At 47.5% G+C, this 22,164-nt stretch overlaps 1 protein-coding gene across 1 annotated transcript; it reads right to left on the bottom strand.

The window, feature by feature from the left end:
• On the bottom strand, window positions 1-12,094 carry LOC142596122 (E3 ubiquitin-protein ligase RBBP6-like). The gene is given in 11 exon segments (XM_075725109.1): window positions 1-69; window positions 657-782; window positions 1,152-1,234; window positions 1,989-2,158; window positions 3,070-3,209; window positions 4,054-4,150; window positions 4,271-4,359; window positions 6,752-6,796; window positions 7,899-8,019; window positions 9,715-9,814; window positions 11,929-12,094. Coding segments are annotated over 11 exon segments (1,206 nt in total).
• Between the last annotated feature and the right edge of the window lie 10,070 nt (window positions 12,095-22,164).

Below are 22,164 nucleotides of genomic sequence, written 5' to 3'. Positions count from 1 at the left end.
TCACCCAATCCACCTAACGAGAGAGGTGGAGTGGAACTCCTCCTGGTTCTTCCAGACAATCTGCTTCTCCTTTACGGACATGGAAAGCAGTTACCTGGAAAACGAATGCCTACACTCTTCTTGAATCTTCTTATAGTTCATCAGTTCCTTAGCAAAATCACGTGTAAACAGCGATCTGTGCATACTCAGTTCATTATAAATCAGCTGCTGTACAAGTCATGTGTTACGGCCTCGTTTAACAGGTTACAAGTGGTCATCTACTGAATTTCTGTAGAATACTCACAGTTCCCAACCTGCTCTGCCACCTGCTGAGCAAATTGTTCTGGCTCTCATTGGAAGATCTTGTGGAGTGGGGAGACAAAAAAGGAAAAAAATCCATTCAGCTGGTCTGAAGATAATTGTTTTCAGGAAATCCTGAAGTTACAGTTACTTACCAGCTGTGGGTATTGGTTGTCCTTGGGGGCCCAGAACACTTGCTACTGCTGGCTGTCTTTGAACAGGAACCTGGTAGCCCTTGTGAATAAATGCAAACAGTTGGAAAATAAGCTCTACGAAAATACAGGAATCAGCGCATATGTTGAAATAAAACTTACCTTCTCTTCCAACAGACTGCTGATTGACAGAGGGGAAGGTTTAGACAGTTGAGTGGCACTCACCAGAGCAGCAGGAGGGGTGATGGGCAGGAGTGCTGGTGGTGGTGGTGGTGGCTGTTGCTGCTGCTGCCGAATCTGGGTATGGAGCCTTTTTGTGTAGCCAGTTCCATTTTTGAAGTTGTTCACTGCCTAGAGGCAGAAAAACATTGACAAAAACGTAATATGGAACTTCAGGAGATACACCAACAAAAGCCTCCACAGAGAAAAATTGCTTTTGTATTCCTGTAAATGCTGTCAATCCTAAAATAAATCGCCATATAGATATATGAACACATCCCATTAGACACTGATATTACTGACTGGTGACTCAGAGTATCTGTATTTAAAGTATTTCAGTGTTAACACCAAATCTGAAAGCGAGGCAATCATCTTAAACAAAAGTGTGACCTGAATGTGCCAGGCTGTAAGCTTCTGTAACAACAGATCATGGATTTCAAAAGTAAATTTGGCCTTGTTCAATTTAGCCTTGCTTAAAGGAGATGTAAATTAGTAATTGGCAATTACAGAATCAGGCGAAACGTCTGTCTGGTGGCACGTTGGGCAGGTATGCTCTTCAGATTCCAGCAATGCTGTTCTAATGCCTGTGAATAATTAGAACCATCAAAACAGGTTTTAGCCAAAGTGAGGACATTTGTTGGCTTCTAATCAATTCTCAAAACACGTCTATGATTAATGGGTGAATGTGGTCTGGAATTGAGAGCATGAAGCTATAAAAGTTCAACAGTGTCACAAATGTCTCGTATGCAGCACACAACCGTACAGGTTTGATATTTCACTACTGTCACACCTGAAGATGTAGAGTAGCCTGTGTCTTGATGTCCCCACGAGTCTTTTTTCCACTGTCTAGTACAGCAAGAAGTCACCAACCTCCAGGTTAATGAATAAAACACGTCTCAAAAAATCATTAGTATGTTTAGAGTTCTGAAGGTTTTAACCAGCTCTCCCGTGGAGAAGAACGTGGATTAAATGCCTAACTCTCCCTTTGTTGCAGAGCACAGTCAGGCACCAGAGCTGGCTGTATAATTTTGTATGAGGGAAAGGGCTGTGGACAAACTAAATGCATTCCATATCCAATACTGTAATCACCTGCACAGTGATGCGCTCTTCTCATACTCATCCTTTCCCATGTAAAGAGGACTTAACTAGATAGGTAAAAAGGGAAAAAAGCTTTCTGCCTTTTTTTTTCCCCATTATACGAGAAGCATTCTTTCCTGTTCAGCATCTACTTAAGTGTTAAATAGAACACGTAAGAAAGTAATTTTGTTATCTCCTATTTCTGCTTTCCGAAGATCAGATGTGATGTTTTGAATGAACAGACAGGGCAGTAACACTTACATTCGTCACAGTAACTGTTCCCACAGCAGGGAATAACAGCTGCATCCGTCATGAGATCTTTACAAATGAGACACAACAACTCTTCTGGAACAGGATCATCTGAGGAGGAGGAGGACAGCTCCGCTGGTAGGAAGGGAGGCTTCTCCTTCTTGCCTCTAGCATAAGCTTCCCTGGAGGCAGGGTGGGGAAGGAAAAAGGAAAGAGTTAAACATGGGTAAAGGGAAACTTTTCCAAACTTTGGATTTTATCAAATAAGAGAATAGATGGAATCTGTCTCACTCCCCATTAGCCTTCTAACATGTAGGCATTTCGTTTCAACTACTTTTCTGTAGCCACAGCACTAAAAGAGGGAGGGGGGAAGAATTTTCCTTCTGCAGAACTCTCCCATTCATTGGATCAACTCAGAAACCAGCTCAGACTGGAAAAATAATTCCTTGACAGCTAGAAATCAGGTGAAATGAATCCCACCTCTCCTTTGCCAGAGGGTAAGTGTAAATTGCAGGCTCAGGGTAAAGTTAGTCTCTGAGTAATTACGTTTGATTAATGGAGGAAGTCTGTGTTACAGCTTCTACAAAAGGAGATCCACAACAGAAAAACACAAGTGCTACCAAGTGCATTTGAAAGCAGCCACTCTTGTCAGCACACAGTAGTGTTTTCTTAGTTTATAGCCACAGGAAAACTTCAGTCTGTTTCACACATGGGATTGGATAAAAGTCAGGGGGGCAGGAAAGCTCAGTCCAACAGCTCTTTGTTAAAGTTTGCAGGAAGCCTTTGAAGCATAACCCAGAAGCAAAATGAGCGTTCACAGAGACCGACTCCGCTGTAAACACTACTGAAACGTTTTGCAGAAATACAGATTCTTAGCATACCACAAGTTTCACCAACTTGCAGGGGCAGGAACAGAAGGACCGCCCTATTTTAATGGTAGAAAGTATCACAGATTTTAAGGTTAAGCTACAATGACAATGCTTCCTCTCCCGTAATTCCAGATGCCAGCCAACTTGGTTGCATTGCCATGCAAACATTTACCCATGGTTTCTCTCCTTCCCTTTGTGGTCAGTCCAATTAATTCCCTACTTACGCATTAATAGCTGGTATTGCATATTTTCCACTCTTCGTCAGCATAGCACCCTTGGTGTTGGGATCTTTCACCTCCACCATGAAACTCATGGGAATTCCTGTGCTCTTTTTAATTCTGGGAACAGACTGAAATTGTTTGTCCTGTTAAGGAAAGAAATGCAGACATATCTCATCTCAGGACCCACACTTCAAATGACATTTCAAGGACTATTTGAAGCAGCAAAAGCCTTTAGTGCTCTCCTTGTACCCAGCGTAAGGGTTGCTCAACTAAAATACTTCTTTTCCTAAAAGAACAGAGCCAGGACGTTCAAAAGGCTTGAGCAGCGTTTTGAACTCATTTGACATTCTTTGGCTTAACTTCAGGTTCCTGAAGGGGGAAAGACCCCTGCGCTCGCCATCTGCTCAGAGAAGAGACACAAACCCGCTCCTCCTCCCCAGCACAATTCAGTGCGAGAGCTCAGTTCGCTGCTCTGAATCACTCGCTGGGGAAACTTGTGTTCACCATCTCTAGATGAAGGCTGAATTCAGACCTCATGCAGATACATTCAGTGACGAACGTTCAATGGCATGAATACTCAACCAGAGGCTTGTGTACCTAAAACACGCACATAGTCACAAGATGGGGTCAAGAGAAACATCTTGGGTTTAGATGGAATCCTACAACCTGTCTACAACCAGTCATTAAAAAGAGTTAAAACCAGAAACATTTCCAGTGATATTGAAATATACAAAAATGTGCGTGAAAGTCCACAGAGAAAGGTCTATGGACATATTCAATGTCTATGACCTGGAAAAAAGACATTTTTGCATTTGTAATTGCAGGTTTCCCTGGAAGTTTGAAGGGCTTTGCAACATTGCCAGGTAACCTCTGTGTTTCACCCCAAGAGAAACAACTCTTAATAGGAGTGATTCTGTATTGTTACGTGACTGCCAAGGTAAAAACAATGACAAACTACCGAACACCAGCAGTCACCCACAGTCTTACCCCATGTGTTGGGCAGTTCTTCCTATAGTGACCAGGTTTTCCACAGCGGAAGCAAGTGTAAGATGGTGGAGGTGGACCCAAGGCTTTCTTCAGGTAACTGAAAGATTTTGGGGGAAAAAAGAAAAAGGTATGCAAAGGTGTCTCTCTTGTTCCAACAAGCATCTCTGCAGCTTTTCCATCATCTTCAAAGAACAGATCTGACATCAGCAACACTTACTTGGATGGATCATATTCCTGGCAAGACTGTATCATCATCGCTGTTATTTTATCTTCCTCGGAAGCATCGGCTTCAGCCAGATTGGCAGTCTGTTTAACAGGTCAGGATTTGACACACGCATGAGAAACACAGTGAAGCCCTCACGGCCAAAGACCACAGCACTCACCCAGTCCCATAAAGAGCAGCACAACGCCAGCTGAGGCTGCACCAAAACAGCTACTCATATAAAACAGAGTTGTGCTGAAGATGTTCTGGGGAGTCCTTACGCCCTTACGTGGGGGTTGGGTGCCTGGTAACCTGCTTGACAAGAGCATTCCTGGGCACCCAAAACCTTGGGCTCTGTCTGCACCTTACATAAAGGCTTGTGGAACCAGTCCCACTTTCTTCCACGTGAACTCAAGCTCTGCGTAGAAACAATTACACTGTCCAGTATTTTTGAACTGATAGTAAGCTCCAGACTATTTGAAGGAGAAGATCTCCGCTGTACATTTAACTGAGAAAGATGAATGCCACTATCATGATTTACGTTTTGCAGCCTGAAAAGGGCACTCAACTTAGCAGTCAGGGAAGTTGTTTCTGCTTGCTGAAACTGAGCTTCGGACACAGAAGCATGAAAAGGAATCAAGCTTTTTAGAATCCCTCAGCAAGACAAAGGATTCTTTTCAGTAGAAATGTCAACATCACGTGCCGTATGCAGTCCAAACTGCATGTTCCCCCCTACTAACTTCTTCATAAACCTTACGCACAACGAGATCTTCAAATTCTTGAAGCCAGCTGCTTTTGTTTAACCAGTATTTGGTCAGATTTTTTTATTGCACACTAGTCCAGACATAAGCAGGGACGAAGGGAGGGACTGTAAATGACTTGGACCTTCAAGCACCTATCTTTCAGATCAACAGCGCATGTTTTTGTTTTTAGATGCATTCATTCACAAAAGCAACCATCTAGTTTCAGTATTTTATTAAATGGTTGTTTCATATAGACAGTTTTTTCTCAACTGTAACATCATTCACATCAACATCTGTCAAGCCATTCATATAGACAGTTTTTTCTCAACTGTAACATCATCCAGATCAACATCTATGAAGTCACTGCCATTAACATTTACAGACAACTTTACAGATACTTGACTAGTTTGTTTGAACCCAAACGGTTTACAGAACACTTCCAAAACACAAAATAACACATCCTAGGAATAGACCAAAACTCAAATAGGGCATTTAATACAGAGGAATAACAAACTGGAAAACTTTTTACAACCCATGGCCTCAATGCTAAGCCAGTCTGCACTCAGGAGGTCAGCGCAAGTAACAGTTCTGAGCTGCTTTATGTTATTTTCCTGTATTTTTCTTTAAATGTTTTCAAAAGCTGAAATGTCTACACCACTTGGACAGTTTTTCACATTTCACAGGAAAACTTCACATGCGTTTACAGAATCAAGGACACATTTAGGCACGGCACTAATGGAGTCCAATTTCTTCTGGTGGATACCTTCCAAACTAATTTTTTTTTTTTTTTTTGCCAAATGTACACAGTGTAATTTCTGCAGTGATTGAGGGAAGAAGTTACAAGTGGGAAGAGATTTCTCTTTCTTGGAAATGAACTCCAGCCTTTATTTTCAGAAGAAAGAAGCAGCTCCTCTGCACTAGGCCCAGCCTTCTCTCATCTTTGTCACTCAAAAGAGCACTCATTCCATTGGCTAGCACTACACCTTTGCACAAAGGGCAATCACTAGTGCAATCACCAGGCAAAGCTACACATTGTTGAGCACAGAACGCAAGCAGTTCCACAGCAAAACATGGCACTGCAACAGTTTCAGAAGGTCCCATCTGCTAATATGCCACACATACACATTGGCATATTCCTATAAACAGTCAGGTACATTTACACAATTGACACAGCCTGCGCTCAAACAAATTAGATTGTGCTGTCCACTGTAGATGTACTACGATGTATGAAACTCTGCAGCATTCACAGAACGGAACTATAACTACCGTGACTAGAAATTCAAAAATAGCCACGCAATCGTCCATGTTCCAGAAACGCTTCTCGTTTGGCTGTTGCAACCCGCCCTGAAATGTCCATAACTTACAGACCATATAATTGTTCTCTGAAAGTTGTGTTAGTTTCCAACACAAAATGAATGAAACATATGAAAAACAGTTCTGTTTTTCTGTAAACAGCTTCTGCAGTGGGGCTTCTTTGTGTCTTGAAGATGAGTAATACGGCAACATTACGTTGAGGCTGATAAGGTACTCCCCTTCTATCTTCCCAGACTGGCAACTACTCTTTACAGGACAGTATCAAAATACACACATATTTTACAGTTAAAATAAATACTTTTAAATTAGTAAAATCTAAATTAAAGTTCTGTTCACATTACAAGAGTTATACAGCTATAGATCACAGTATAAGATTTAAAAATACAAAGCAAACGCTTTTGGTTTTAAGCATTTGACAAGAATAGATATAGATATATACCTTAATGAGCTGGGCCAGAGAAATAGATCCAGAAGAGTCATCGATCTGTGCACAAAACATTAAACACATATTCAAGTTCTACAATCAAAACACAGCAATAGTTCATCTCTACTGCAGTCTGAAAGGCTGCACCATATCCTCTGAGTGTCACTGAAAGAGGCATTTCCAACCCAGTGTAATCTGTATTTGTTCAAAAAAGCGTCCAAACCTGTGACAGCTCCAGAGTGCCTCTGTGGTTCATGAGAAGAAACCAAACTCACCAAGCCCGCCCGAGATCAACTTACTGCTCCAGACTATCTCAGAGCGGGACCCTTGTCAAATGCTCACAACTGCTTAAGAGTCACAGGGGTAAGGAAGCTGCCAATTTGCAGCTAAAAAGGGATTTCTGAGAATAAATTGCAGCCACACTCCTCCCTCCCAGCTCCCTACGGAAGGGCTTGCAGGAATGAAGTCCTCAGGCCACTGGTTCGTAATGGACTGCTGTGTTTGTTGAGAACTAAGACTGGAGGGCACTTTTTCCACAAGGAAAAAGGGGAACTCTTCGCTTGCTCCTTTTCCAGTATACTCAATTCTATTACGCCACAAGCAGCAGTGAAGCTCACCCCAGTAAAACCTTAGCAGAAAGACACTCGAATCACTGCTTATTATGCCTGAAGTTGTTCAAAAGCGTAGAATAACATTTCACAATGTAAACTGAACAGCTCTCCTCAAGGGGTCACTAACTGGATCAGAAGAGAGATTAAAAGCCTTCCTTGGAAAATGCTCTTGTCCTTTAGTGCCTAACGCAGTGGAAGAATTCAAGGCAGCAGTTTTAGCAGACTCTAGGGAAAAAAATCTCTGCATGCAGAAAATGATTCCTCACTCCAGTTCATCATTCCTTCTCTATATGTTTAGCATCATATGGTGGTACACTAAAGAAAGGCTTAACCTCTTGGGAAATTGAAGCAGCATCCAACCCTGAAGTCACCCAGCTCCAAAAGCATACTGCAGGCAGAGGTTAGGACAAAAGACAGGGATTTCACCCACAAATGCACCAGGCTCTAGCCTTGTGCCAAAATTTAAAAAAATACTTAATTTTGTTTGAGAAGTAACCATCACTACAGGAAACTTATTTTCAGTGTATTTTGTAAAGTATTCAGTGACTTACTGTTTGCAAAATTAATACAAAGCTACATTGTTTAGAATTAAGTTCAGTGTGTAGAATAAAGTGTCAGATTGTGCTTTTACGTACTGGTTTTGATGGTCCACTCACTGGCTCCGTTCGACTTCTGGAAGAGAAATGGAGGTGATCAGAACTTAAAATAGAGCCCGTACCTCCTGAAGATGAGGAAGTACAAGGAAATGCTTGAGATCACCACACAGGGGTTTCTTCGTACATTCTCCTTCAAGAACATACTGCAAGGCGAGTAACGCATTTTCAAGGCCTCTCCACCATTACAGCATGCATTCATCGTTCCCAAACATTAACCACTCTACCAGCAGTTTCTGCAATGTTTCCAGCTGGAGGAATCAAAAGCTAATCTGCACGGCTAATTTTCAACGTTACAACAGCAGTGCCATTCTTTCCTTGTCCCCACACACAGGGATTTAGTTGAGCTTTGATGCCAGCAGCATCTGTCCTCTCACCTTAGGGCAGCATTACAATACCAGGAGAGGGTGCCACCCAACCAGAAATGGAGGATGCATTCACAAGACAGCACATCCTTAAATTAACCTCCAAAACAAGGTCATGTTTATAAGCACAACACTGTGGTGTCCAGAATTACTCAGTAGTGCCTGAAAGCACTGCAACAACTGCTGCAGTAATGTGCCCAAAGTTTACATGCAGAGCCACACAAATTCAGGGTTTTTTGCTTGCAAGTGCTTCACGGGTGCCAGGATGCTGCTGTACTGTTTGTTCAAGACACACTGTAACTCATCAGTATACTTTATTTATGGGGAACCCACATCAGAAGGACATGGCAAAACCACAAGCCAGTAACACCTACTAACTGTGGTGGAGAGGTCTATCTTTAAGAAGGCTGGAAAACATGACCATTCAAACAGTTCTAATGCAGCTGATACACAACTGGACTGTGTGAATAGAGAAATGACAGCAATAATGCTGTAGGCAGGATGGCATTTGAGTGTCTGTCATTTTAATCAATACACCCAGTTATTTGTCCTCCGTAAATCTTAGGAATACAGAACTAAAACCTGGAGCACAGATACCAGCTTAGGGTAAAAACAGATTTAGAAAGAGAACTAGCAACAGTTGGCAACGTGCTAAACTGCTTCCTGCATTTCAGGTTTGGAAAGGATTAACTATTCCTTCATCGTACTCACACAAAAGGCAATACACTTTGGGATATTGTTCTTTTTCTCTTGCCTGAAACGGACGTTGTCTTTAGGAAACTGATACGAGTCACTTATGAATGGAACTTCTTGTTTGCATGGTTTGCCAGCTGGCAACCCTTGCTCTTTCCTCTACAGCTAGGATGCCAAAAACCCCAGCTTTGGGGCATAAGAATACCTGCCATATCCCACCCTCCCTCCCCCAAAGGCAAGAAAGAGTCAAACCCCAACAATCAGACTCTTCTGACATGGGAACAAATTCTGAGTTCACACTACAATGCATATCTCCCTTCACTATAAAAGCAATAAGAAGATATGATAAAGACCACTCCAGGTAGAGGAAACAGCACCTACAACTTGGGTCTCAGAAAAATCAAGCCCAAGAACAAGCCCAAGAGAATCATCTTAAAAGTTACCATTGCTCCAGTTCAAACCCCATGTCCCAGCAGGCCTAAACAGGGAAGCCAACTTTGGGACAGATACATTACAATCTACCCCATGACAACCAAAATTAACAGCAGCTTTAACAACAAAGATGCAATCGGAATGCCTCTGTAAACTAATATCCACAAAACCAGCTAAGACACTGAAAACCCTAACAAAGGGTACAATGCTGTATGGATACTTACACAACATAGGTTTTGCTGGTACCTTCTACTCCTCCAGCAGGGATTCTTCGAACGATCACTGATGAGTTCTTTGGAATCAGGGCATTAGCATCTGTGTATTCTGAAAACAACACAAATATGGAAAAAGACATTAGTCAATTTGTAAGAATGTCTATTACCATGTAATGACAAAGCACTTCAGAGAATCCCTTCACAGGTATGAAAGCAAAGCTTTCTATGTAACACTGCGCTTTTATCGTCCCAACACACTAATGGGACATTCCTAGAAGTCTTCAGGTTTGGTAGTCACACACAAGCAGCAAAATCTTTTCCATTCATTTAAAACAGTTTGAATGCCAACACCACAATGCTCTCCAAGGTCACTCAGGACTGACAGAACACAGAAGACAGCCTGCCATCTGCACTAAGACCAGGTCAGGTCCCAGCTGGGGTTTGTTGTTTGGTTGTTGGTTTGTTGTCTCTTGCCTGAGAAGCAGAATAGCACATGCTCCAAGGGGTTGGAGTCAGAATGTTACAGGGCAGGAAAGAGCACTCAGGAATCCTGAGCTCTGCAGTTCACAGTTCTTCCACAACATTGTGAGAACATCTATTCTAAAAGACAGGTCAAGAAGTTCAGATCAAATTAAGAGGAGGCGGCAAGTTGAAATGCATCGTTCCTGAGTGCAGGCTTTTTGAAGGGAATTCTGCCTTTATAGAACATGCCTCTAGAGGAAGCATGGAAGAGGACACCCCTGCCCCCCTGACATTTAAAATAGGTCTCAACCATCCAGTTTGCCTTCCCAGATCTTCAAAACAGTCCATCATATCATTTTTTTCCACTGACATTTAAAATCCTGTTTAGTTCTAGTGAGTTTAAGCATCTACATCTGATGAATAAAAACTGAAATTCATGGTTATGCATTTCAAGCAAAAATTTGGCATACGTATACATTACGCTGAAATGTATTCTCTAGTTTTGCTCTGAAAACCACGGGGGGATTTCTGCATTTTCACATGGGAAACACCCTTAGGAAAGCTTCAGGAAGCACCTGGGTCTCACTAATAGACCAAGTTTAAAATTTTAGACTCCTTTTACAAAGGTCAAAGGGCAACACAACCGACCTAGAGGAGGATCTGCTCACTGGTGAACAAGAGGGATGCTCTTTAAAGCATGACAGATATTCCTTCTTTAACCTCACCTTTAGGGAACACCACGCTTAACAGAACCTAGTGAAACAGACACTTTTTCTTCACCGGATTCTGATTACGTATGGAAACAAAGCAACACACTTTGTAAAACTGGTATGATGTACATTAGAGTAACACTTTATGGGGGAACATCTTTATGAGCATCACTTTTTCTTCTAAAACTTTGCTTTCTGTTCCTCACCTGCTATAAGAAAAGCCACATGTTCAGCCTATCTCAAAACATTTTTTCTCCTGGGGATAAGAATTGGGCTCCATCACATTTAGTACCATCCATCAGTCTGGTTTTAAGGCTCTGTTTGACACAGACCCAACCATTCCAGTAGTGACGCCAGCCAGTTGGCCACTCAGCCTGCTGCCATGTGTGAAGCTGACAGTACCTTAGCAACCCAAGACAACATTCACAGACCCTTCTGCAGCAAAGCCCTTCAGGCAAAGTAGCCACACAGACGCTCGCTCACCCTCCCCCCACACCCCGGAGGGATGGGGGAGAGGATCAGGGGACAAAAAAGTAAAACCCATGGGTTTGAGATAACAGCAGTTTAATAGGACAGCAGAGGAAGAGAAATAGCAATGCTGCTTCTACTAATGATAAAAGAACATACAAAACAAGTGATGCACAACGCAGTTGCTCACCACCCGACGACCGAGGCCCAGCCCGTCCCCGAGCAGCGATCGCTGCCCCCCAGCCAACTCCCCCCACTTTCTATACTGAGCATGACGCCCTATGGTATGGAACAGCCCTCCGGCCAGTTTGGGTCAGCTCTCCCGGCTCTGCCCCCTCACAGCTTCTTCTGCACCCGGCAGAGCATGGCAAGCGGAAAAGTCCTTGACTGCCACAAACACTCCTGAGCAACAACTACAACATCAGTGTGTTATCAACATTATTCTCATGCTAAATCCAAACCACAGCACCACACCAGCTACCAGGGAGAAAACCAACTCTGTCCCAGACAAAACCAGGACACATCTGCAGATAAACAGGCAGCTTTAGGTGCCCAAGGCCCCGCGCCCGCCGCCCCCACGCACCTTCGTTGGTCTGGGCGTTGCTGATCTGCAGGTCGCAGTTGGTCGCCCTCAGCTTCTCGCGGCCCATGATCTGGTGCTTGAGGTCGCACAGGGAGATGTGGAGGCCGCTGAAGGTGACCGTATCATAGCTCAGCTTGGAGGAGAACTTGTAGTGGACGCACGACATGCTCCTCCTCGCAGCCCGGCCGGGCAGCCACACGATGGGGAGAGGCCCCCGCGGCCCCGGCTCCTCCTCCGCTCCCTCTCTCGCGCGCAGCGCTCCCAGGCCCGACCGCTCACTACGGCCACTTGGGTGCCCGGCCTCAGCGTTCCACCCAGGGCTTTCCTGGACGACAAGTGCACGGGCTGCCGCCAGCGCCTCACCTCACCCAGCGCATTATGACAAAAGGCCTGCGTCATGGGGGCACGGTGGCCCCGCCCTCTTCCTCCTAACCCTGAGCTCTCCCTAAAGGCAATCGCCATTCCTCCACACATTCCGCCAAACCTTCCCATCTACCACATCCACTGAGCGGGCAAGGGAGATTCTCCAGAAGCCCTTACGTGAAACCCATTCGAATAAGCCAGCACGCTGGCCATTTCTTCCTGGAGGGAGTTCATCCGGCCCTGCACACTGCCAGACAACGTGGATGTTCGCAGAGAGATTCACTTGCTGTTCTGCAGGAAGCCACAATCAAACTAAAGGTAATGGTAAGAGTTTGGCTGCCACTACGGGCCCAGAGGATCCCGATGCTCTGAGCCATCTCCTCTGGGTCCCAGCCTCACTGGTTTACCTGAACAGCCCAATCTGGCACATGCTAACCCTTGCACAGGAAATCATTTGCATCATTCAGACTCATTTGAAGATCAGACTGCCCTATTTGCACAACTACCAGGGCAAGATGGGATAGGTGAAGAAAGGGCATTTGAGGATTAACCCTCCAGCTGAGCTGAAAAGTGGATTCTAAGTGCATTAATACCTTCCGCACAGGTTAGAACCACTATCACTTCTGCCTCTGGAGCTCCCAGCCACTGATAGCTATGGGAAAAAGTGTTACAGCCCTCTGATGGCATGTGGCACCAAGTTCCCCCTTTCTGTAACAGCTTTTATCCCATGCCTAGGGGTTGCAAAACTAGAGCAAGCTACTGCAAATGTGTCAAGAGAATTAGAAAAAGCCATTAATTAAACTGCAGAAATTATTACAGCCCTACAGGAAGAAATGAATTTATCACCACAAATGGTAACACAGAATCGATTAGCCCAAGACCACCTTTTAGCAGCACAGGACAGAGTGCCCAGTGGAATGAGCTCATTTTCCTGCTCTCTCCAAACCACAAACCCTTTAAAACCCCCACTGTCAACCTGTCGTTTTTCTCACATTGACACAAGAAAAGGACATATGGAAAGCTGCTTCTAAACGGGGAATCCCTTCATCTATCACCGACTCCCAGGCACCCAACCAACCGGGTTGTGATGACCCCATCACAGAGAATTAACAGGAGGACAAACAGGAGGAGGAGAACAAGAAGGAAGACAAACAGGATGAACTGATGGACAGCAGGAGGAGGAGGAAGGGGATGAAGGGGATGAGGAACACAGAAAGAGAATGAGAACAAGGAGGAACAAGACACAGAACAGGAGGAGGAGGAGGACAAACATGAGGAGGAGTGAGAGGAGGAGAAAGAAGAGGTGGAGGAGGAACACGAGGAACAGTCAGAAAAGGAACAGGTGGCACCAGGAGCAGGAGGAAGAATAGGAGGAGAAGAAGGAGGAGCAGGAGGAGGAGCAGAAGATAGGGGAACAAGATACAGAACAGGAGGAGGAGGACAAACATGAGAAAGAAGAGGAAAAAAGAGGAGGAAGAGGAGAAGGACAAGAAGGAGGAGGCAGAGGGGCAGGAAGAGGAGGAAGAGGAAGGAAAAGAAGAAGGAGAATTAAGAGGAATGGGACGATGAGGAGGAGGAAGATGAAGAGAAGGAAGAGGAGGATGACATACAGGATGAACAGACGAACAGAACGAGAAGAGGCAGTGGAGGAGGTGAGGGAGAAAGAGAAGGCGGCAGAGGAGAAACAAGAAGATGAGCAAGGGGATGAACAAGAGAATAAGGACAACTAACAGGAGAAGGAGGATTAGGATGAAGTTGTGGAGAAGCGGAAGGAAGGGGGAGGAAGAGGAGGAGGATGAGGACAACTACAGCAACGACAAACAGGAGGACAGAGAGAACGAGGAGAAGAAGGGTAAAAGGATGACAGTGAAGAGGAGTAGGAACAGCAGGTGGAGGAAGACGATCGGGAGGAGGAAGAAGGGGAGGAGAGAAGGAAGTACTGCGAGCTAAATGTTGCAAGGCACACATACAGCAACGTACAATGAGAAATTACAAATAAACGTACTTGGTAACAAGTCCCCATGGTCACCTTTGTTCCCTTTTTCCCTTCCAGGTGACACCAGCCAAGCCCCAGGCACCTGCAGCCACTCGCTGTACACAGCTCCCCTGATGATGGATATCTGATACACATTTCATAAAACAACGTACCCCCAGAGATTTTGGCTGTTCACCTGGAGCTGGGGGGAAGGTGTGTGCGTGGGTGAGGATGATCTGCTTTATCCCTTTAATTTTTATGCCTCAGCAAAACCACTGCAAGATTCAGACTAGAGGACAGCACTGAAATCAAAGGGTAAGCAACCAAGAGCGTTCCAACCGCACATTGCCACCTGAGTGGTGGTGGGGACGATTCCCCACTTGCTCCTCTGACAACAAAGCCCCATGCGTGCTCCCACCAGGAGGAGAAACAACTTCCACTTCTCCAGATCCCCGTTTATCAAAGGCTGTCAACAGAGATGGGGCTGTCCATGAGCACGAGACCCACAGGAAGGACAGAAGACAGCAAAGGCACCTGGTCTGACCCCACCACAGCATGCCTGCTCCAAAGCTGGCAGCCTCCTGTCGCAGAGGAGGCAACTCTGCCTTCCCCTGCCCTGCTGCCGTCAAACATCGGTCTCCAGACGTCAGGGCTCGGGCTGGCGACACTTGGGGTAGCAGCAGGAACACCTTGGCCTGTGTGCAAAGTGTTCCCAGAGCTTTCTGCTGGCATTTGCACAGCTCACGGCCCAGGACAGAAGTGTCTGTGACCGCCATGTGCTTTTCAGTTTGCCTTCCCAGACCAAGCCAAGCTGTGATACAGGAGCTCTGCTCCTCCCTGTCTCCCAGGGAAAGCTAGAAATGGAGTTATCACCTCGCCTATACAAGTGGCTCTACTGTTAGAAGAAACCAGACGGAAACCAGCTGAAAGCAGCAAAGTTGCACCAAAGGAGTGCCAACTCAGCCAGGAAATATGCATTAAGCATTCTTGCACAGCTAGGAAATATGCATTAAGCGTTCTTGCACAGGGGTTCACGTGAACAAATACTCAAAAGTGAATGCTAACAGGCCACCTCATGGCCAAAGCCAAGAGCTTTTTTAGACTGTAAAAACAAATACGTGAGTAGCCTTAAGACTGCATATAAGGAATCAAGAATTGTAACACGGCGTTCTTCTTGGGCTCCCAGCCGAGAGGCACCTTTATGGCCAGCAATAAAAAGGGATTTCAGGTAGTCTATACGTCTGCTGCCTTCTTTCCTGTACCCACACATGAACTAGAAGAGAAGTGCAAGCAAATCCATTCTGGTAAAAGTTCAGGTCCACATGTAAACACCCAGAACTCTGGACGCTGACCCTTACTCAGATATTTATCTTCCTTTGATATGCAGCTAAGCACATTCCCTCCTACCCACAGCCTGTCCTCCCAGCCTCACAGCTCTCCTACATAAGAAACATAAGCTACAGAAGCTACAAAAGAAAAAAAACTGCTTTGGTGAACACAAAAACACCCACGACTTTCTCAAACTCTTCATTGCCCCACCTGAGGGTCAAGGGACAGCATCTCCTAATGGCTCATTCACAGGCACTGCCCTGAAAACCCCCCACCGCTTCTCTACTAGTGAACAAAGAGATGAGGAAGACTTTCATCTTTAACTCTATGCAGACAATTTCTGAAATTAGACAAGTCATTTTTAACGAGGATAAGCCCTTTGCCTTGCATCTGGCAACCAACAGGGACGTGGACCCAGAAGCACAGAGCAATGCAGTGCCATGCACAAACCACCACCCTACGCACAGGGAAAGACAGACAAGTCAGATGGGGTACCCAATATCGCCAAAAAATGGCTCTTCACATCAGTTCTCTCTATCATCAGCTTAGTCCTTTCAGGCAGACACAGAAATCTGAAGTGATTTCTTCTTCTTTTCCTGAAGTAGACTTTTAAGTAGATATTGTCAAAGAATGCAAGAACAACCAAAAAAAGTTAAAGCAGGTCTCCCGTTAAGTCCACTACCCCTCACAAAACAGACAAGTGGCTTCAAGAGATGCCTGCAAAGAAACCACCGATGGAAGAGAATCCTGATAACTCCAGCACAAGCGGTCAATGTGGAAACGGCAGCACTGACCCTTCTCCCGCTCCTCCTACGACCTCTTCGCCAGCCACATGAAGATGCAAGACCAAGGATGATGGAATCAGATCTGACAAGAAATTCACCCCCCACTAGCCAAAACGATCAAGAAATCTATCTGAAATACAGATTCACATCCACTAGCATGGATGATGAACCTCACCCTAAGCACACGTTGTGCCTTAAGACAGGAGCTAAGGACTGCATGCAGTCACCACCACGAGCAGACGTTCAAACTTGAAGCATCCACAACACCCACACAAACCTCCACCATTTTGTCAGCAATGCTTCAAGTCACATGAAACTCAGTCCAGGACTTTACAAAATGTCACTAAAATTAATGACAGCAGCCTCTTTGCAGGTTGCTCACTCAAAAGCAAAAACTAAAAACCAAAAAGCCACGTACCCTTGGGGAAACCCTTGTCCTTCTGTGCAGCTGGTGTCTTCCCAGGGCTCTTCCTCAAGGCACAAGAAATGACCATGCATTTGGAAGTCCACACAAACTCAGAAGCACACTTAGTCCTCTGGCAGTCATTACCCATGGGCCAGAAGCCCTCTCACCCCTCCCCAGAACTGCCCGTTAGTCGCTGGCAGTCATTCTCCATGGACCACATGGACCTCCCTACCCACCTACCTACCAGCCCAGCTACCGACTCACCAGAAATGAGGCAGACCGCACCAGAAGGGACACTGCCTGACATGAAGTAGACATATTAGACCAGAAATGATGCTTTCAAGACAGAAAACACAACACAATCCACCAGAACAGCAAAAAAACAACGAGAAGAAACAACATACACAAACCAAAGGCCCCTTTCCAAACCCTAAAAAGGCAAACAAGCTGAAAAAAAGGACTTGCCACAAAAAAGAGACCACGCAGAACACAGGATAAGGAAATAAGGCAAAAACAACCTAACCCCAGGAACCCAGGGCCAACAAACCCAGATTCTCTCCATACAAGTAACACGCTTTATCTGTAACTTGCTTAAACTCCAGCATACTATAACCCTGTCACCCCATAACCCTAGCACATTGTAGACCTACAATACCAGAAAACGGAACACAAACTCCCTGGAGATCTCTGCCAGGGCCTTCACGTGGCCCCAGATCTTGGACATCACAACTTTGAAGTGGGAGCGAGACGGAGCCAACAGGACGTCACCACCATCCATCTTCAAACCCTGGAAAAGTGCCCAAGTTAAATGCCCCTGGGGAGAAAGGCTGAGGCACTCGGAGACTTTGACCCGGCCAGCCATGACCACGGGGCTTCAGCTCATCATTTCTGTGCCACAGCCACCAGGCAGATGACCCCGCAAGACCCCTCGGGGCAGCCGTGGCTGCTCTGGGGGCCTCCAAGAGAACCAGCTCACCTGGGCTGCTCTGCGGCCACCGCGCACCTTGGCTGTCAGGCGGGTCTCAGTGCTGCTCTGCAATCCGCTGTCACCTCCCTGCAGGACGCTCTCCAGCACATGGGACGTCTCCGCTTGCTCACCCTGGGGACAAAGAGCAAAAGAGAGCGATGGCGTTTGCTTTGTCCCCATTCCCGGGGTGCCACAAGAGAGACCTGCCACCCCCAAATCACATACTGGGTGCTCTGGACACAACGTACAAGCTGCAGGCGTGGGTCAGGAGAGCTGTGGGGAGCAGGCAAGACATTCTGCGGTGCCCCGGCCCTGGCAGAAAGCAGAGCTGGAGAGAACAGCGGGGGAAGCCCAGGGCAGACGGCGCTGGGGCCTGGCAGGGTGCAGCGCCCACAGAAATGCCCGGCTCCTTGAGCCTTGGCCCCGGGGCTGCAGCACGGGGACAGCACCGGCTGCGACTTTGCTGGGAAAAGCCAGGCAGGGGGGACCCTCACACCCCACACGGGTACCCAGACCTGGGATTTGACAACCGGTCCCTCTGCCCATCACCGCCATGGCATCCAGAAAGCAGCGCCGCTGGCCCTGCCGTGGTCCTGAGCCATCTCTCCATGGACGAGTCTTTAACCAGCAGGCCTGAAGAGAGGAGAAATTGTCCCCCATTAACCCATGGTCAAGGTTTTGCAGGCAGGAGGGTTTTTTGAGCTGCCTGGTGCTGCCGCTCCTGGGGAGCGCTCAAGAACCAGGGCGGCTGCCTGTACCTACAGGCAGGCGGGGGAGTGTGCACAGCGGGAGCGAGCGGTGGTTTGTGCAGCTGTTGAATGGATTCAGGCTTGAAATGTGGCCAGCCTGGTACGCCTTCTACCTTTTTCCTTGCAGGTTGTATTTAGAGCCTAAATAGTATTATTTTGAAAGCAAAACCAACAAGCAAACCAACAAAAAACCAAAGCTGGGTGATTGTTTTCTCTCAGCCGGGCTTTTCTCCCCACTCCTGGCCACTCTGCAAGGTGATGCCAATATTAGGGTGCAGGATTAGGCCCAAGGGCAGGCCTTTTGCAGGCAGCACATTTCTTTATCAAAGGCTGTCAACAGAGACGAGGCCGTCCATGAGCACGAGACCCACGTGCAGGCCTGGGGACAGCAAAGGCACCTGCTCTGTCCCCACCACAGCACGCCTGCTCCACAGCCTGCAGCCGTCTCTTGGAGAGGAGGCCACTCCGCCTTCCCCTGCCCTGTGCACATCAGACACCCACCTCCAGCTCTCAGGGCTTGGGCTGGCGACCCTCGGGGCAGCAGCAGGAACCGCTCGGACCCTGCCTGTGGCCTTGGCCCTGGGGCTGAGCACTCGGGGCTGGGCTGGGGAGCTGGGCCATGCTGGGGCCCAGGGCACTGAGGTCTCCAGGTCCCTGTCCCCAGGCCCACCCGCACGGGGAGATTCCTGCTTCTCCTTCTCCTTCTCCTTCTCCTTCTCCTTCTCCTTCTCCTTCTTCTCCTCTTTTTCCTTCTCCTTCTCCTTCTTCTTCTTCTCCTTCTCCTCCTCTTCCTCTTCCTCCTCCTCCTCCTTCTCCTCCTCCTCTTTCTCCTCCTCTTTCTCCTCCTTCTCCTCCTCCCATTCCCACCCCCGCCCCCGCAGCTCCCCAGCCCCCCCACCCTGCTCCCCCCCTCCCCCATTTCTCCTCAGGCTGCTCCGCCTCTGCCCCCTCCGGCCCCGCCCCAGGCTGCCTGGGACTGACAGGCCGCCTCCGGCTCCGCTCATTGGCTCAGCTGTGGCCAATGGCGTGGCTGTTGCCAGGCGGGCACAGGCAGCTCGCGCCTCTCCTCCCAGGGCTGCCCTGCGCCCGCTGCCCCCCAGCCCGCAGCGGCTCCTCAGCCCGCCGGGACACTGGGCCTGTGGAGAGACAGCCTGCGAGAAGGGCCATGGCCCTGGGGCTGTTCTCTCAGCAGCGCAAAGGCTGTGCACAGCCCTGCCCTCCCTCAGGGCTCTCCAGCCCACCTCCCAAATTGCCAACGTCCAGGGGTTTCTCCCACGCCAAAGGTGCCAGCGCCCAAAGCTCTGCCCAGCCCTCACCCTCCCTTGGCGCCGCTTCCACAGCACCACAAACACGGGGGCTCCGGCTTTGCCTTGCCTCCCTACGGCCCTGACATCGCTCGCACGCTCAGTCGAGACCAAAAAAAAAAAAAAGCCTAAAAGAAAGATCACTTTTATAAAAAGAAAAGCAGCAGGAGAAACTTACATACTACCTGCGAGTAAGCATTAAAAAAAAAAAAATATTAATTTTACTCCCAGGGAGCATGGCATTTTCTACTGCTGCACCAGACTGATTATTTTTAATTTTTTTTATACCTTAATCTACACAATCATTAGCGTTCCAGCCAGGACTACTGACATTACACCCACCACTGCCCCCCACAGATTACCATCACCGCTCATTAATCCCAGCTGGAATGCAAACTACATCACCATTAGGAAACTTCACCAATCAAATATGCAAACAAGAGTCAACAACTCTGTTAACCGACCTGCACACCAGCACTCCTACACACAAACAAAATAACATCTACACCCATAAACCCAAGTAAAAACACCCACTGCAAAACAAAAGGCACATCCAGCACACAAAGGCTCAACAAAAGGAACGAACAACCTAAAAACCAACACCACGCTCTGCCCGTGCAGGACTCCCAAACCACAGACAGCGCCTTCCAAACGCTACCGGCAAACCGCCACGATCGCTGTGGGCCAACCCTGGGAGCCGGACCATGGAGCTGCGCTTCCGGGTATGAGAGGGGCTTCCGGCGCGCCACTCTGTGCTGCACAGGGCCGACTCTATAGGCCGTACCATGGAGTTGAACCTCCAGGGTCGAACTTGAGGGTGCAGGTCATAGAGAGGAGCTTCCGGTTTCCAACTCTACGATCCAGAAGTTCCTCTCTATGGTCCGGAAGGCCTCCAGCATTACCGGAAGTCACACATTACTACCGGAAACACCACCAAAAAAAAGGTGAGTGGCCCCAATATGACCAATAAGTCCCCCCAAACACAAGGAATTAGGGGTTTAGGGCCACAATGTAGGGGTCTGGGCCTGCTTCACGGAGGGAAGGGAAGGGAAGGGAAGGGAAGGGAAGGGAAGGGAAGGGAAGGGAAGGGAAGGGAAGGGAAGGGAAGGGAAGGGAAGGGAAGGGAGGGGAGGGGAGGGGAAGGGAAGGGAAGGGAAGGGAAGGGAAGGGAAGGTAAAAGGTAAGGTAAGGTAAGGTAAGGTAAGGTAAAAGGTAAGGTAAGGTAAGGTAAGGTAAAAGGTAAGGTAAGGTAAGGTAAGGTAAGGTAAGGTAGCTGCCCTGGAATTGCTCTGGGCCCCAAGGCTTTCCCAAAATGCAGGCCTGTCTGTGCTGCCAGCCACAGCCCTGGGCAGGGGGAGCTGCGTGACGGGAGCCGCTGATTTGACTTTCTGGGCAGATGATGGAGTAGGCAGACACAGGCTGTAAGTCTGGGCTGGTCTGTACCTGCAGAGCTGTGGGCTGAGCTATTCTGCCTCTGAAGGCTGGAGAGATACGGGCTGTGGGCAGAGTTACTGTTTGCCAGTTAGCATTTCTTTTGGGGTCCTGTGACGGTGATGGTAAGGTCGCCAGCCTGCAGCTCTGCGGCAGTTAAAACTACGACTGAAAGAGTTTTGATGGTGGATGCTGTTCTGTGTGTTTCATTTTCAATAATTGTTTCACTGAGCTGGAATTATTTCTGTGCGATTAGGTGACGGGGGTCGTCTTGTACTGGTCTTCTGGAGCACGTCCTGACAGCCTTTGTCATGCAGAGCTTTCCCATCTGTTCCTGAGAGGAATGATGGTCACGATGTGGAATGAGTCCTGTGAGTAGTGGCTTCACCAGTAAGCTTGGATTTAGTGGATCCCTGTGGATGAAGAGATGCAGCAGGTGCTCCATCCAAGAACTTTGATGTGCTGATGCTCTAGAGTGAATTTGGAGCTGTAAGGAGCAAAGCAAACACAGGCACCACTGTGTCTGATCAGCAGAGCCCTGCTCCGAGACTGCAAACATCCAGCGATTTCTCCCACAGCAAAGGTGCCAGCACAGAAAGTCCTCGCTCCTCCTTACCTTTCCTAGCCACCGCCTTCACAGGGAAACACACAATGGTGATGTACCCTTGCCTCTGTGCCAGGCACTCCGAAGACATGTTCTCAAGCTCACTCTCACTCTCGGCAGAGACCAGCTCCCAAAGTGCAAATGTTCAGAGATTCCTCCCACCGCAATAGTTGAAGGCCTTAGTGCTGTGAAAGCGGTGGCACGGGAAGGTGGGGAGCAACAAGAGCATTCAGTGCTCTCATCTTTGCTGTGGGAGAAATCACTGGATGTTTGCAGTGTCGAGCAGGGCTCTGCTGATCATGACAGTAAGACAAAGCTGGCAG

The sequence above is a fragment of the Pelecanus crispus genome, chromosome 27 (genome assembly GCF_030463565.1).
Source record: "Pelecanus crispus isolate bPelCri1 chromosome 27, bPelCri1.pri, whole genome shotgun sequence".
NCBI lineage: Eukaryota > Metazoa > Chordata > Aves > Pelecaniformes > Pelecanidae > Pelecanus > Pelecanus crispus.
Note: the sequence above shows the minus strand (reverse complement) of the source record. Positions and strands in the feature narration are given on the sequence as shown.